This window comes from Charadrius vociferus, unplaced genomic scaffold (genome assembly GCF_000708025.1).
Source record: "Charadrius vociferus isolate BGI_N301 unplaced genomic scaffold, ASM70802v2 scaffold121, whole genome shotgun sequence".
Lineage (NCBI taxonomy): Eukaryota > Metazoa > Chordata > Aves > Charadriiformes > Charadriidae > Charadrius > Charadrius vociferus.
Window position 1 is genome coordinate 984,715 of NW_009646858.1, and position 17,061 is coordinate 1,001,775.

A 17,061-nucleotide genomic window follows, 5' to 3' on the forward strand; every position below is an offset into this window, starting at 1 on the left:
CTTGAAGACAAATTTTCAAAAGCAAAGGTGTAGAACATGTTACTAACTCAAAGTACAGGCAGAGTTACCTGAGTGACGAGATAAACTACCTTGTGCAGTCCGGGGCCATGTAGAGGTCTGTAGCCTTGCACAAGACAGGCTGCAGGTTTACGGTGGGTTGTCAGTGCATGCTGTAAATATTGAGAGGTGGTTTTTGCTAGATGCCTAATCGATGCTCTGTAGCTGAGGCCATGCTGTTAAGCCACTTAGTGACCCTCTGTCAGTGCATTATTTCCAAAAAGAAGACCTGGAGATTGCAGGTCCTTGGAGCAGAGGGATCATACCGAGATGGCACTAATCTCCCCTCACCACATTGTCTATATCCCCCTCGGTACAGTAAGCATATCTGCATTCAGTGACGAGCCTTGCAGGGCTGGAAATTTGCTGCCAGACCTTCAGGAGGGTGATGGTGTCAGAAAGCTCTACACAACCCACAGCGCTGGGATGAGGGAGGACCTCCCAGCTTCAGAGTTCAGAGCTAAGCAACTATTTGAGCTGAAGCCATAGTCACCTCAGGCTGCTACTACAGAGGTGCCGGGCAGGGAGCAGTCTGTCCCAGGCACTAGGGTACTGCCTGCACCAGGAGCTGCCCTGCTCATGTGTCCACAAAAGTGAGGACCGGGTGGGTGCAGGCTGTGCAGCTCCTCCCTGGCAGTCCTCCTTGGCTTGGAGCATTCTGCTGCACCAAGGCTGGCCCAGCAGCAGCAGGGACCAGCGTCAGACCTCTGCCACACGCAGACCCCCGCATACATTGTCCCTGATAGATGTATTGGTAACTCAGTAAAATCCTGCAGCTTTTCCTGACACTCTCTCTCTCACAGTTTTACAGCTACGGCTTCAGCAGAGAAGGACCCGTGAGCAGCTGGCAGACCAAGGCATCATGCCACGTGAGTATCTTTTTCTGCCTTTTTCACCCACTCTGGGCTCAGAGGGGCTGTGTTCAGCTGGGGCACTGCTGGGGCACTGTGTGGCACCAGCTGCCTGCTCAGACCCACTCAGCTCTGAGCAGATCGCTACCAGGGAGGATTTTGCTTCCTGCCCTGTAGAAATATTATGGTCCCTGGTGCTGTACAACAGTGCCCAGCATTTTCCAACCTAAACCATTCTATGATTTGCCACACAGACTATAATGCTGCTGCTCAAAGTGAAGTCAGGAGAGATGCTTAGCTTACACCATCCCAAAATTCAGCCGCATAGCTCCCTGTCCCAGAGGTCACTGTAGCAGAACAAGCATACCTAGCTCCAAGCAGAAGGCTCGCTAAGCTATTCACGTAGGCAAGGACAGAGAAGCTCATGTCCTCCTGTAAAATCCAGGAACCTCTGTGGCAGGATCAGACCCAGAGAAGGAGGAAGAGGTAGAGAGGGTCCACTCCAGGAGGCTGTGGAAGAAGGAAGCAGTGGGTAACAGCCTTGGCCCCAGTGTGAAGGGCAGCCCCTGGATGAGCGAGACATATCCAGATCTGTGCCCATGCACAGCCAGGACCCCACAGGGTAGAACTGTCAGTGGAACCCCACTGAGGCCAGTGGAACCCCACCTGGGCCTGTCTGCTGCAGACCGATGAATGATGTCCGTGCTTTCCCCTCTCTGACCACATTCATCTTTGCTAACCTGGCATTCAAGCCTGAAGGACAAGCTCCAGGCCACCATTGTCATGTAGTCATTCAGCATCAGAAAGTTGCTGAGCCCAAGTAGTAAGTGAATGAAAATGATCCACTTCTGCACCTGCAGGTGCATCATGAAACCTGTAGCACTACCGCAGAAATGACGTTGGGAGCTCAGCTCTGCTGGAGGGATAACTCCATCCTGACCTAGCTCAAGCTCCATGTGCATGAATCTGTGATTACCTGGGACCCAGGCAGAGGATCATCCTTTCTGTCTCATCAAGGGCCCCTTGGGTTCACTGCTAAGATCGCAACTTTCCAAAAGCTATGTCACATTTGTCTCTTCTGGGTAACCTTGAAGACTGTGACGGAGCTCTTGCCTAAACAGCAGAAGAACAACTTACTAAGAGCATGGCTCTTAGCATTGCTAAGAGCACTGTTTGCTGCACCCTGCCCATCCTTCTGCCTTTCTCATGCATCTGCCTTCCGAAAGGATTGTGTCAAGGTTGCCAGCAACAGACACCTTCTCAGTACAGTATTGCCAGCATCAAGCATTAAGAAAACTTGTGCAGGATGACAAAAATCATGAATGTCAAAATGATCCCATGGTTTTAAGACTGATAAATGCAGGTTCTTTTAATTTTTCTTCTGTTTATTTCTTTAAGTGTTCAGATTTTGTGCTCCTGCCACCAAAGGGCAGGCATTTTCATCACAGGACTCCACGAGTTGGAGCTTTAAGCAAGATACTGCAACATTTGTTACAGTACTGCAAGCACTGGCAATATAGTCAGTGGCCAAAAACATGTCTAACATCTCCTGAACTGCTAAGTCCACTCTGTAAAAGTGGGCACACTCAGACAAAGGGCAGGACACCCCCTTGCACATGTATGGAGCAGTAGTGCCAACCGGACCCTGCAGCGCCTGGTGCATGGGACGGCACTTTTACAAATGGCACCTAATGTTTAAAACCTCACACGTTGAAGACCATGCATTAGGCCCAATTTATTTCATGGCAACTGAAGGGTATTTTCCTGTTACTTACGCCTTCTTTGCACTCCCAGCGTCTAGGCTGACATATTGCAGTCTGGTTTCTGTCCAAGAAGGCCATTTTGGGAAGCTTGATCACAGTTCAATCACAGGAAGGACCAGAAGAAAAGGCACTTTTGCCATTATAAAAACAAACGTGCAGAATTTAACTGCTGAATTTGACCCCAGGAGGAAGTGTTCGATGTTAGCATTTAATACATGGGAGCCCCAGCCAGCTTGGGCATGTGCAGTCATTCCTTATGAAAAACAAGTCTATGTTTAACCATATCTTCCATGCTCTATTGGCTCTGAGGACCAGCAGGTGAGGTGGGCTCTAGGAGGTGCACTGGGACAGGATCTCAGTTCACACGCATTGCAGGAGGGCAAGAAATGAACCCGTATGGCTGTAACCCACACTGGTTGAGAACTGCCCTTCTGGAAAGAGAAAAGATGGGCATCGCTGGTCTCCACAGTGAGGGTCAGGTTTGGTACCAGGCTTGGAGAATGCACTTGATCCCACATTGCACATCAGATTTTGCACAAGGATTGTTTTCAACCCATTGCATACGTTTTATGCTGATATAATCCCAGGCCAGAGAAACTTTGTTTTTCTAACTGATCCATTCTGGACTGAGAGACCAGAAAGAGAGATGGAAGGTCAGAGTAACAGAACAGCTTTGGATAAAAGCTTTGAGGGCTTGTAGAAACCCTTGTAGGGAAGGGAGTTGATGACTATATGCAGAGCCTGCTGAGCTGTTCAGCAGTGCAGCTATAGCATGGTAAGCTATAGCTTTCACCAGCTTATAGTGAAACATTGGAGTAAGTCCGAGGAAGCTGGCAGTTTTTTGGTATCCATTAGGGTAGCGCAGGGAGAAGTGTCAGTGTTACTCGAGCACAGCACAGTGGGATGAATATCCTTACCAAAGCCCTGTCTGTGTTTGGGCTGACTGGAAAAGATTAATGCCATTGCATACCTGAGCTCTGTTCACACTCCCTTGGATGTTCCCCTAAGAAATGCAAAACCTTCAGATGGCCTCATCACTGCAGAAGGCAGGAAACTGCCTAAAGAAGGATGCTTAGGAGCAAAAGGCAGTAGCATTGCACAAGACTTCAGGTTCAAAGCTGGACTTTGACTGTCAGATGTTTTCATGTTGTAAATTGAATAACTGGCTAGCAAAACAATCAATGCTACTGAAAAAATATTTACAAATAAAGACAGGCTCAGACTGGTAGGCAAGGGCAGCCTATGGGTCCCTTCAGCCCTATGACTCTGTGTATGGAGGGTCCTCTGAAAGCAAGGGGAGGTCCAGGTTCACTGAGACACAGCCACGCTCCTGATGCACAGGAGTGCAGGTGAGAGCAGATCCTGCCCCATTTTTCAGGCTCACTAAGCAGGAAGTTTCCAGTTCATGCAACAACACATGCAGTTTTATTTTCCTAGTGACACTGCTACAGACCCAGCAAAAGCATTTTAAATCAAGAGCATGTGGGGTCACTTGCAGAAAGGCAGGCTGTAGGTCTGAGCATGGATGAACCCTTCCTCTAGACCTGCACAGAGGCCTGCCCTGCACCCCAGCCAGATCCTGCTCACCTGCCCAAAAGCAGGGGGAGGCAGCTTTCAGGACAAAGGATTCCTCCAGGCAAGGTTCCCCCTACTGTTACGGGCTGCAGAAACAGCTGCGCTTGAAGTAAAGACCTTCTTGCTGTAAGCAGCCACCACCCCATCATCCAACTCAAACCTCAGAGGCAATAGTCCCAAGCTTACCAACACCAAGCACAGCAGCTCTGCCCTGATGCCTCCAGACCCTCAGCCATTTCAAGCTGACATGTCATCCCCTGACAAGTTGTCTGAATAACCAGTGCTAGCAATGTCTTTATTTGTTTTGCAGACTAATACAAGCTGCAGCATCCACATAATTCCTCCAAAAATCTTGGTAAATGACTAAATTCTGCAACGTTTTCCTCTTGAATAGCACAACGTTTGGTCAATGCCCATAGCACACTCCCAATGTCAGTACTTCACAGTGAGCAGGGCTGCAAAAGTCATCTTTCTTGCTAACTTCATTTCCTCATGTGCACCATTTTATTTTGCTTCTGATTAAACCAGCTGCCACAAGTCCTCATGGCTGCTCACCGGAGCATGGCACAGTAACGCTAGCTTGTCTGTATGTCCGCTTTCCCAATGCCTAAGGGGAATTATCCACTCTGATAGTTCCATAGAGCTTATTCCACAAGAAGGAATGTGCCTTCTGTGTTTTACTGTGATTCACTGGAAGTTAGGGGGGTTTCCCTGGGTGTTGCCCACCAAAAGCCAATGCAGATATTTCCCAGCTGCTCCCAGTCTTCTCTTCATCCTCCTCTAGACTTATGGAGAATAACATGTCCTGTATGAAAATAATTTCTGTCCTTATCGGATCCCACTCAGAAGATGGAAAGGGAATTCCTGTTGCCAAACAAAAAAGTTGTAGCAGACTGTTTTTGTGGGTGGGGACACCTTCCCCTTCCCCATCCCAATGGGAACAGTTAATTTTGCTTGCTTACACAGCCAGAAAAGAATTTTTTCAGGATCTGAGAAATATTAACCCCTTCACTGTGCAAATTCTGCTCCAATTTCTACTGAACCAGAGTAAACAAGGAAGTGTTCAAGGTCCTCCATGACTCCAGTACAGACTGCTCCATGGGACAGGGATTATTGGCTTTCCTTCAGGAGCCCCTCTGGGCTAATCGTCCTTGGAGTCAGGAGATACTGGAAGCATGATCTGCTGCCGGGTACCTGGCCGGGCAGCTGCTCAGGGAGTCCCCATCTCACACAGATGCTTCTGGGCAGGGGGCAGGACAAATATCCAGTGAGAGGGAACCTAAAGGAGATGGAAGTGTAGTCAGCGATGGAAGAGGGACAAAGGACCACAGCTTTGGGTTCTTGCCTTGAAGTACCATTGCTGGAGGCTGCACCCACATGGCCCCAAAAGGTGAAGCAGGTCTTTTCGGTTTCCCTGCTGGCCTCAAGCCTCAGTCACCCGCAGGTTTTACTTGCAGGTGACATCCTCTCTCAGGTTATTGCTCTTCCCAGATCTGTCTCGTGGGGCTGTGCTGCCTTCCATGACCTGCAGGAAGCACTACAGGGAAAAGCCACATCTGCTCTCTGACATGTCCCACGGAGCACTACGTTTCAAAGCCTGCACCCCCTCCCTGCCCATGTGCCTCCTGCGCTCCCCATGCTCTTTATCCCCCCTGCTCTCTTGCCATGGACTGGCTGAGAGCACGGGATTTCCCAGAGCTTTCCTGAGTTATTTTTAGTCAGTGCAATAGAGAGAACAGCTAGTTTGTGTTGCTATTTTTATAGCACTCATTAAAATGCTGTTGCTGAATATCCTGGTGGCTGCTTGCTTCCGCTCCTGTGCTGACTGCTCCTCTTTCTTTCCTGTTGCAGCACTGAAAAGCCCATCCGCATTCCATGAACAACGAAAAAGTCTGGAGCGAGCCAAGGTAACTCCTGCAGCCATCCCAATGAGGCAACATGTGGGCTCGCTTTGCATGCATTGCGGGGTTTGAAAGCACCTTCCACCACTGTCCCCTCCTCTGGCATCCTCCATCCAGGCCCCGTGGCCACGGGTGAGGGTCAGGACCTTGCTTCCAGGCGCAGTGGGCCCAAGCCAGGGTTCACAAATGCTCTGCCCTTCCCCAAGTAGGGGAGGTTTAAAAGGGCAGAGGGGCCATCTGTGCCCTGAGCTATGGGGTTTCACAACAGCCCCTGGGTTTTACAAGAGGTTGTGGCCAGGGTGTAGTTCAGCATGGCATTGGCAGTCCTTACAGTAAATGTCCAAGCAGCCAAAGTGCTGTTTTCCTCTCCAGGCCAGGTCCACAGCCCACTCCTCGCTGTGCTGGCTGCTCTCCACTCCTGCTCAAGTCAGTGGGATTAGGGAAGTGCCAGCAGCAAACAGGACCTACGGAGCCTAACTATTTAGCAAGTGTGCAGGAGGAATGCAAATGCCCTTTGTCACCTGGAGCAAGTCCCCAGGGAGCTCACACTTGTCATCAGAGGAGAGCCTGGCTTTCAGCTCGGCAGTGCAGCTTGGCCATTAGGGCACACAATGTCCAAGGGGCTAAGTGGGCCAGGCTTCCACCAGCCCCATTATCTAACTGCATTCAGGCTTCCCTAAATATTGCTGAAGGCAGAGATAAGATAAGTAGCCATTTCCAGAAAACATCACAACTCTGTGATGCGATCACTTTTTGGGAAATCACACTGGTTTTCCAAGCGCCCGCCATCCAGCCTTGACCAAGCTGATGTCCACAGAAAAGGGAAAAATCAGTCATGCAGGTTTTGCTTGAACACAACAGTTGGTTTCATTAATCTGCAAAACGTGCTTGCAGTCACGTGGAAAAGGAGCCTTGCAAGGAAGAATGATTGTGAAATATGGAGAAGTGCTCTTCTGAACTTAAACACACTCCAAATCACTTGCCCCAAGTCTCCTGTGGTAATAAACGACTAGCACAAGAAACATAATATGACTCTGAAAAATTAGTATGCTTACAAAATTTCAAGCAATCCAAAGTATCCTTGAAGTGTCATATATTTTACAGTTTAAGTATACATTTGTGTCTCTGTCTTTCTCTTCAAAGACTTTCACTGGCTAGTTGCCTGGGGAAAAGGGAAGGATGGTCTAGTCTATCCCAAACTGCATGCATTTTTAGAGCATGCTAACGAAGACACTAATGAGCACAGCCCATAACAAACATACTCCTTTGCAAGGATGCCCTGCTTAGAGCTCTGACAGGGAAGGAGCAGTGGCTGTTTCTGGATAATTACTCAATGGCATTTGTTGTTTAGCTGATATTCCTCCAAACTGATGTTCTGCAAACAGAAAGCAGATAAGAGCAACCACTTTCATGTGTTTTGAAAGCTCTTCTGCTTCAGCTGATGCTAAAAAAAAAAAACAACAAAACCCACATCTGAGTTCTTTCTCCAGGATTTGCACCCCAGTGACACAAATGCAGCTTATAAACAGCAAAGGTCAGAAGGAACAGAAATCACAGCAGAAAGTCAGGCCAAGGCAGTGTGAAAGCTGGGTTCAACACGAACAATGCCACATCTGTAGGACAGCAATTCAAGCTTAGTCCAAGTCAGGACCTGATCTGAGGGTTAGCTGGAAATGCATTACGTGAATTTAACTGCCTTCAGGTGCAGACACCAGCTTGCTCTGAGCTGGCACAGGAACCAGGCAAACCTACACATGGTCCAAACAAGGGATGGTGTTGGTGAAAATAAGCTGGGGAAAAATGGGGGGGGGGGGGGGCAAGAAATTGTAAAGACTTCAGTAAATAAAATGTCTGTTATTTGTTTAAACATGTCACTCGCCATGTTAGAGGCTGGCAACAGGCCAGCGCAGCAGACTTTGAAGTCAATGTCCTGTAATAGATTGCTGGATCGGAGGACAGAGAGCAGGCTGACTTTCGTGAGGCAGTCTTGCTCAGCAGGGCTTTAGCACTTATTCCCAGCAGCCCAGCACACGTGGTAGGGAGGGACTGCAGGGGACAGCTAGTGCACCTTTGCCCCCAAGCAGAACAGCCCCATCTGGGTCATTCCTAACAGATGTGTGACCACCGACAGACATCCCACCCCCTGCAACATACCCCAGTGCTCTCGAACCTGTGCTGTTAGCAAGTGTCCTCTGATCCCCAGCCCAAGCTTTTTTGTTGCGGTTTAAGCCCATCACTTTTTCTCCTACATGCAAGCATATGCAGAACTGTTTATCTTTTTTCTTGTAACGCCTTTAAAATGTATTTTGCATCCTGTTTCCCTATAGCCATCTCACCTCTGGACTGACCACCTCCTCTCCCTTCAGCCTCTCCTCATTGATCCCCTCTCTGGCTCAGTAACGAATTCTGTAGCTCTCCTCCAGACCCTTCCCATGGACCTGTTCAAATGCAGGACACAGAACGGGGCCTGGCTATTCCTAGGGCCCATCTGACACTCTTCACTGTGTCTTCTAGAAAGCCGCCTGCTGCTCTGGGGATGTGGTTCAGTTGCTGATCACTAGATTCTCCAGACCTTTTTATATTTTTTTCTCTGTTTATACAGTAACTAATTTCTGCCTAAGGCCACTGTCCAATGACCACTACAGAAGCATCTCTGGTGGACTAAGTCTTCATCCACCCCTGTGTTTAATCAGCTGGCTTAGCTGTGGCTAACTGTGACCTGAATGCAGTCCTTTCCAAACGTCATTCTTTAAATTGTATCAAAAGTATTTCAGATAATTTCTTCAATTACTCCAAATCATATTGCATTGTAATCTGTTAGCCTTGAATGATTCAGAGTTAAGGAGTATGTCTTCTATTATCCAAGGCATTAATGAATATATTGACTAGTAGGAAAAATTGCTGTGTAACATGATTTGATATATTCCTCTGTTTAGACTATGAGCCATTCCTAATTCCTCTGGTGACCTACAGCTATGCTCCTTTTTTATGTTAGTCTTATCCAGACCAAATTTCTCTGGCTTGCATATGAGAAAGTCATGTGAGATAATGTCAAAACATGCTTAAATTCAAGCTACGTGAAATTCGTTGTTTATTGCTGTAACAGAAATCTGTCATCTCTCCATAGAAGGAAATTAGGTTGGTGTAATGTGGTTTGCTCTTGATGAATCCATCCTGGCTGTTACTCAACTCCTTGCTATCTTCAAAATCCATTTATATAGATTGTTTGATTACTTGGTCCAATATCTTCCTGACTGGTTTATAATTTCTTGGTTTCTTCAAGGCAAGAAATAATGCTCTCCCTTACCTAGTTTCCTGGAGACCCACAGATAGTTGCTATTACTCTAGCCTTGTGTATCTCAAACTGTTTGGGAACATTTAACTCATCTGAGTATTCTCCAACCTGTTCTCCAACCTGATAACTGGAGCTTCTTCTCTTTTGTTGCTGAAGGTTCTTGGCTTAGTCCTCTGATTGATAATTGCCATTTATCTTTTCAGTGAAGATGGTTTAAAAAGGCATTAAATCCTGTAGCCATCTCAGCAGCATCCACAATTATTTCTCCTGTTTATGGAACACAGACAGCACTTTCCATTGCATTGTCCTGGCTACAGAAGTGCTTATAAAATCTTTTTCTCGTGATCCTGTGCTCTTTGTACTGTGGGTTTTCCAGTTTTGCTCCAGCTGCTTGTGCTATTCTTTTATATTTATCCTTAAGAGCTTAACCTCTTTGAACTATGTACATTTTTTGGTACTATTTCTTCTTACATCTCAGCTTAGCAAACAGCTAATAATTTGTCCAAGCCACACTCTAGCTTTTCTTCACCAGGGGATAAGCTTATGTTTGTATTCTTGAGGTCAGCTGCCCTCAACACTGACTTTCTTGGCCCTAGTGGAAGGCGTTATTGTACCTCTGTGTGCCTTTATGTTCCTAAAGCCATGAGGAAGTTGGCAGAAGGCTCCAGGACCGTGTTCATCACAAGCTCAGCTGCAGTGATCTGCAAAGTGGGTTTTCTCAACCCCACATCGTAACTGGGGTGAGGAACCACACAGCATAGGAGCTGCAGAACTGCAGGAAGGATAAGCCTCGTGGCTGACCTGGGAAGAGATTCTGGGTATCTTCATGACTTGATCAGCCTTATATCTCACCCCAGATTGCCAGGCTTCCCACAGAAGCCATGGCTAACAGTACACTCTGGAGCTGCGTTGGTGCGGCTCTCAAAGGTGACATGGTATGCTAAGCTAGGAGTGGATCCACCACTCCCGGTGAATAGCTCTCATCCTTCCCATAAGCTCTCGTAATACTTCAGGCATCAGAATCCCTAGGGAAATTGGAAATGACACAGCTTAGGAGCAGGGATAGTGAGCAGTCAGCAGCTCCATGCACATTGTTCCCTTCCTGAAGAGCAACTGCCCAAGAACAAACCAGTGTCTTAGTGAAAAAAAAATTTAAAAATAGCCATTTAGGAGCTCACTCAACCCAGCTTGTAACAAATCCAAAAGAACCATGGGATGGCACAGGCGCAGACACTCTCTGTACCTTATCGCTGCTCCAGACAGGTAACGTTCTGCATTTGTGTTCTGCAGACTGAAGATTATCTCAAGCACAAGATCAGAAGCAGGCCTGAGCGATCAGACCTGGTCAATATGCACATTTTACAAGGTAAGACTGCCTGAGCTTCTCCCACATGCTCCTTGTGTCTCCTGCCTTGTGACTCACGTCTCTCCTGCTACACTTGGGCTCCCTTCAGGACTCTCATCATGGTTAAATTTGCCTCAGCTGCTCATACGAGGCAGATTCAAAAGGGACATGTTGTACGGAATTCAGTCCTGACCTGGTCTTCAGGAGGCAGGACACACATTTTTTCCCTGACAGAAGCAGACCCAAGGCCATATTATCTTTGTCCCATCTCTGTCAGGGACCAGTAGAAGATGCTCTAGAGGGCAAAGAATAGCTGTGAGAGGACTCTGATAGACAGAAGTGCTGTGGTCTGATCCTCACAAAAAGCACACCGGGGGGATTTGTTGTCCAGGGCACTGAAATCCCTGTAGCAGGTGGTTGCAATACCCTCCCAAAGCTGGATATCGTTTGTTTTGCCTTAATTCTGGATATTTTATGTGACAAATCATGGCAACACAGTAATGACCCATGCACAGCCATATGAAACGGGTGAGCCCTGCTATCAGTCTGAGCCACAGCAGCTCTCCCCTCTCCCATCCTGGTGTCCCCTCCCAGCCAAAGAGCTGGCATGGCTCCGCTGCATCCCATCACAGACAGCAGAACACTGCGGTGTCCCTCGTTATCTCCAGAGATAACAAGCTCCTTAGAGACAGGAAGGATGTGCAGCCTCTCTCCTTGAATCCTGTCAGTCCCCTGGAAGCAGCAGATCGCTCTCTGGCAACTGTAAATGCTGGCCTCTGTTCTCAGCATTGATGAAGTCCATATTTCTTTTTCCTCTTGGGTGTCCATCCCTAAAACAAGCCAGCACCATTGCCCATTTAACAGGTGGAAAGTGTCTTTACCTTAGGTTAAATAATAGAAGCAATATGGACTGGAGTTGGGGCTCAAGAGCTGTAAACCAGATATGGAGGCAGCTGCAGTCACCAGGCATGGACAGGGACAGTGAGACACAGCTGAAGGAGAGGTGGAGCTGCGTGGCTGCACGCTGAGCAAGCTGGCTGTGCTGCCAAACACACACCTCTCAGCCAGAGCCCTGCTCACACCTCTGCCCATCATGCTCTGTATTTCATGGAGGTGTGCCCTGGTGTATCATGGACTTACACGTCCATTTGGTTCATAACAAGCCCTAGAGATGATTGAAATTGGCCAGCTGAAACACCTTTTATCATCCAAATACCTTCCAGGCACACCTTCTGTTACTGTTCACCTCAAAGAACACACCTCATGTGTGTTCGCTACCCTATATAGTCTGAGGCCAGCAATGACCTTAGACCAGCTCTCCTGACCTCCTGCAGAGCATTTTTGCCTGGTGTCAAGCCCTGTAGCTTGTGTTGTCTACAGTACCTCCTCTAGAGTAGTGTCCAGTCTTTCAAGATAGCAAAATCCAGATGCAGCCTTTCTTACTTTAGAACTCCGAGAGTGTAGAGATGGTCTAGTTTAGGATCCCACTCCTTCACTACTCACACCTGTGCCACCAGAGGAGCCAGATCATGTTTGTTCAGGAAACCACTACTTTCTATTAGAATTGGCCGCACTTCTGTAACCACTCAATAATGGAACTTCTCAGCTGAGTTTGGTAGGGCTGTGGCTTCCAGATCTAGCTGCCTTTGTTATGCTCCTCTCCACCAGCTTGTTTTTTCCCTGAAGGCCTGGAGCACTGCAGTCATGCCACTTCTGAATGTCCACTCTCAAAGACAGCTTTTGATCTTCCAGTGTAAGGCATTTATACCAGTTGTCAAACACTGTTAATGGTTCTTTTCTCCAGCTGTTCCCCAGAAGTAGGGAACACAAGGGCCAAGGGGCTCCTGGCAGGCAGGAGCCGGAGTCCACTTTGGCCCTCACGTTAGTCACAGTTTGTTAATGAGGTTTCCATTGCAGATCATTCCTGGGCCTTGGAGAGGATGCTCCAGCTGCAGGCTGGGTTTGCAAGCCTAGGCTAGTAAACAGAGGCTCCTACTTGGGAATGGAGAAGCTGACCTAAGGCTCAGAGGAGGACCCATGTCACAAACCCCACCAGCCCCATCTAATTCAACATCCTGCCTCCCAGCTTCAGAGCAGCTCCTGCTGTGCACTGAGCCATGCTTAGGTTTGGCCACAGCCCAGGAAGGCTGGGCTGAAGGGGGAGTACATTCTCACCCAACACTGTGCTTACAGATGCCCCAGGTCATGAACTGATGCCTTCCATTTGGCCTTTTAGACTCAGCTGCAGAGGGGTCCATTCAGTCTACTCAAATGAAGCTGAAAAGAGCCCGACTGGCAGATGATCTCAATGAAAAGATTGCTCTCAGGCCAGGTCCTTTGGAGCTGGTGGAGAAGAATATTATTCCTGTCGACTCAGCTGTGAAAGAGGCCATAAAAGGTAGTGGAAGTGAACGTGCATGTTGTGGTGTGTGCATGGCACGGGGCAGGGGCTGGCAAGGTTACGAGGACATACCACAGCAACTGCAGGAAGTGACCAACCTGGAGTTTAGAGCTGCATTTTTTGCTTAAATTTTATTATTTTCACAGTAAGCAGCCCAGTTGAGCACAGCCTGTGCTCTCCTACCCAGGCTTATGAAAAAAAGAGCTCTTAGCGCAATGTCCATGGAAACATGCGGGATTTTTCAGCCATGTCTCCTCAGAAAGAACCTCCCTTCTCAAATGCTGGAGACAGGACATTCCTTCCTCCACCACGTGGGAGAGGACCTGGGTGCACACGTGTGGTTGCGAGGCCAGTCTGGATTCTCCCAATTGTGTCCTGACAAGCTTTTATATACCAGTATGTGCAGGTGAAGTGGCCCCAGACCAGCTGGGCTCCTTTTTTTCCACTGATGCTAGTGGTGTGCAAGGCCCAACAGAGTAGGATGCCGCATGGCTGGGAAAGGGAAATCATCCCTGGGGCACTAGGCTGATGGGGAATGCAAGGAGCAGCCTGCACCCCAGAGCAGGGTACCCTCCTACCAACCAGCACCCACCACTTGGTTTATGCCTAAGCTTGGTTTTCCTCCATCACCTACTCCCAGCTGGAGGAGGGAGCCAGAATCCTCCGCAATTATTTCCCCTGTGCTGCCACAGGGAGCCAACACAAAGCAAAAAGGTGACTCAGATTTTGAGTCAGGCCCCAGTGCCAGGACAGGGAGGTCCAAAAGAAGACAAAGGAGCTGAAAAGCCAGTGGGGTCCTGCAGTGCCAGGACAGCAGCCCGTATTTTTGAAGCCTGGGGCCATCTCTGCATGTCCAAATCAGCCTTTGGGTCTCAAGTGAGGCACGGAGACCCAAGGGAACCCCCTGGGAACTCCTTGTGCTTTTGCTCCTGGTTCCTGAACTCATGGGATTATTTCCATTGGCATAATCCCACATTAAGTGCCTGTTCTGGGGCTCAGAGCAAGCTAGGGACGGTGGCAGACTCTGGGACAGGAGGGGGTTTTTGAATGACAGAAGTTATGCTGAAAATGGGAAATGAAACAGGAAGCACTTTGACTTTCATTTCATCCCAGAAACCAGCATAAATGACATGAAATATTCCAGGCTCAGACACCGCTCTGTCCTGCCCTGCAATTGTTCCTGTTCTTGGTTTCCCCGCTGTGAAGCACATGCGGTGTTCATGCAGGGCTTCTCCAGGCTGGTCCTTGAGCTACTCCATTTCCAGTGTTTCACAGCTCTTGCCTTTGAAGGTGAAAAGTTCCAGGATTCTGCCTGAAGAGGAATTTTTAAGGAGAGTTCAAGTAAAATCTCCCCAGACACCCATGAAAGGAGAGAAGAGTGAAAAAAAAAAAATGTTTTAAAAAAATCACGTCTTTATAAACATTCAAGGCAGTTTGAACATGACTTTATCCACTGGAGCTGAGGCTTGGAGGCTGGGCAAGCGTGCTTGAAGTTTGAGCTGAGTTTCTCTCCGGCTGCCTTGTCAGGAGCTTGTGGTAAACACAGATTTACGGGACAAAATTGTTAAAAACAAGAAGTCTGGCTTAAAACGATTTGCTCAATTTTAAATTTCTCCCTTTCGCAATGCTGTTCTATCACATTGCTGGGGAAAAAATGTGTCCTGTAAGCCAATTTTATCCCATTTTGGGTGAAACACACAGCACATTAGGGTCAAACACAAACTTACTTGGTACTGTTTGGTGCTGGGAGGAGGAGGTGGTGCACCTGCATCAGGTACACAGTCCCAGCCCTCAGGTTTCTGCAGAAGAAAGCCCCAGGCAGAATGATCCTCAAGCTGATTTTTGGAGTCAGAGGCGCCTTGTGGTGGTCATGGTTTGGGGCGAAGGGCTTGAACACAGAGCAGAGATGAGCACTGGCACTTCTGAACGTTAAGCCTTTTGTTTTTGCAATACCAGAAAGATGACAGGGTTTAAAATCATTTTACTTTAACCTTGGAATCTCAACTGTTTATACAGTGGAAAATTCAGCTGACGTGTTCCTCTAATCACCTCCGGCAGGGTGAGCAGAAAGTGCCAGACCCCAACCGAAAGCCCTAACGTCCCAGTGACAGAAGGCCGCCAGTGCCCTACATAGCTGAGCAGTGATATAAGAATCCTTTTTTACCAGGTCCTTGTCATCACTTTGTCCAATACGCTTGAGAGGACAATACCCAGTGCATTAGAAACAGCCCCGAGCAAACACCATTCTGCCTGAGATTACAGCAGAGACATGGGATCGCGAAAAAATATAGTCAGCCCTGGACTGGGTGAGAGCAGGACAGATAAGGGCAGCATTCCCTACCCGGCACAGGCCCCCGGTATCAAGCAGCAGGATGCAGCACATTCCTGTCGTGCTCTGGGCTGCTGCTGTGTCCTGAAGGTCCCTTGGGCTCCCGGCTTTGGCACCATTTCTCAATGCATGCTTATTAAATGCCAGCCCAGAGGGAGATTGCAGGTCCACAAGTCCCCCTTGCTTGCTGTCATTCTTCCCAAGAGAGGATGCCCACGCTTGTCTGCAGGCATGGGGAGCAGCTCCCACCCAGCCCAGGTGGTAGACCATGCAGTTCCTCAGGGAAGACCCAGTCTGGGTGCTGCCTCTGACGCAGAGGGGACACGGCCATGTGTCTGGGGACATATAAGGAACGCCTTGCCCTGGGGAGTGGGGAGGAGAGACTCTCGGCAGGACGCAGTTGCTCTCATAGAGCGGTTGGGCAGCAGCACGGGGCAGGGAGCCAGGGCCTCCTCGCCCACCCTGGCACCACCAGCCAGAGCAAGCAGAGATAACCCTTATCTCTCAGATAGGGGCAGGGGTCAGCGTGGGAGGGTGTGTGTCAGTGAGAAGGTGCACATTGCCAGACCGGCAGCAGGGACAGGTGGAAGCTTGTCCCCAGGCCCTTCCTATTTCCCCATTTGTCACCTCGCTATCAGCGTGCCAAGCGGCCTGACAAATGCCAGACTTGAGCACGAGGAGATTACAAGTGTGGCCGTGCTGCTCCTTCCTCTACCCCCACCTGCACCACCAGGCTCACATGAGACCTTTTCTTTTTCAGCACTTTATTTATCAGCAAAAAACAGGGGTCAAGAGCTCTTGCCCATCTGACTAGGAGATAGCAAGCGGGAGCTTTGCAGTGGGGAGAAGCAATGTCCACGGCAGTCAGGAGGCAATGGCAGTGGTTTGAAGCATGTGGTGTGGGTGAAGCTTGTGGACAGACAGGATCTGGAGGCCTCTGCCCAGCCACAGCTGGGTCCATGCACGTTGGCTCTTGTGCCATGAACACACAGGTCACCCTCCAGGTGGATTTCAACCTCGGTTCTTGTGCAGGGTCCCTGGTGTGCTGTGGGCTTGGGGCCGGGGTGCTCAGCTGATGGGGAGGGCGGCTCTAAGGCCCCTCGCCCCGTTGCAGGACAGGCTCCTCCGAGGCCTCCTCCTGAGTAACCTGGTCTATGGCACGGGCCAGGAGCTGATGGCCGATGCCACCTCCGCTCCCACCCCGGAGCTGCCCCTGCAGCTGGCTGGGGATGGCAGTCGTCCGAGCTTCCTCAGCGTCACGTCCTTCGCCCGCGGCCAGGTCTGGAGGAGGTGGGCGCAGACACAGAGGCGTCCCACAAGGCTCACCCCATCCCCCCTGCCGCCGCGCTTGCCCCCCTTCCAGCGGGTCCTTGACCATCGCCCCTTCTCCCCGGGCAGGCACCCAGGTCAGCTTCCCCAAGCCGGCCGACGCCTTCGCCTTCGAGGAGGACAGCAGCAATGACGGGCTGTCCCCTGAGCAGGCCAGGAGCGAGGACTCCCCGGGCTCCACCGAGTCGCCGGCCGGCACGAAGGCCCCGGAGCCA

General features: G+C 49.4%; 1 protein-coding gene across 1 annotated transcript in view; it reads left to right on the forward strand.

The window, feature by feature from the left end:
- The first annotated feature begins 849 nt into the window (after positions 1-849).
- The window catches only part of MYOCD (myocardin), a 25,749-nt gene continuing 9,537 nt past the window's right edge, over positions 850-17,061 (forward strand). Inside the window, exons 1-5 of the mRNA XM_009894351.1 lie at positions 850-926; positions 6,098-6,153; positions 10,733-10,808; positions 13,024-13,185; positions 16,916-17,057. Coding sequence (XP_009892653.1) covers positions 920-926; positions 6,098-6,153; positions 10,733-10,808; positions 13,024-13,185; positions 16,916-17,057 — 443 coding nt within the window. The 5' untranslated portion in view covers positions 850-919. The remainder of the gene's footprint in view (positions 927-6,097; positions 6,154-10,732; positions 10,809-13,023; positions 13,186-16,915; positions 17,058-17,061) is intronic.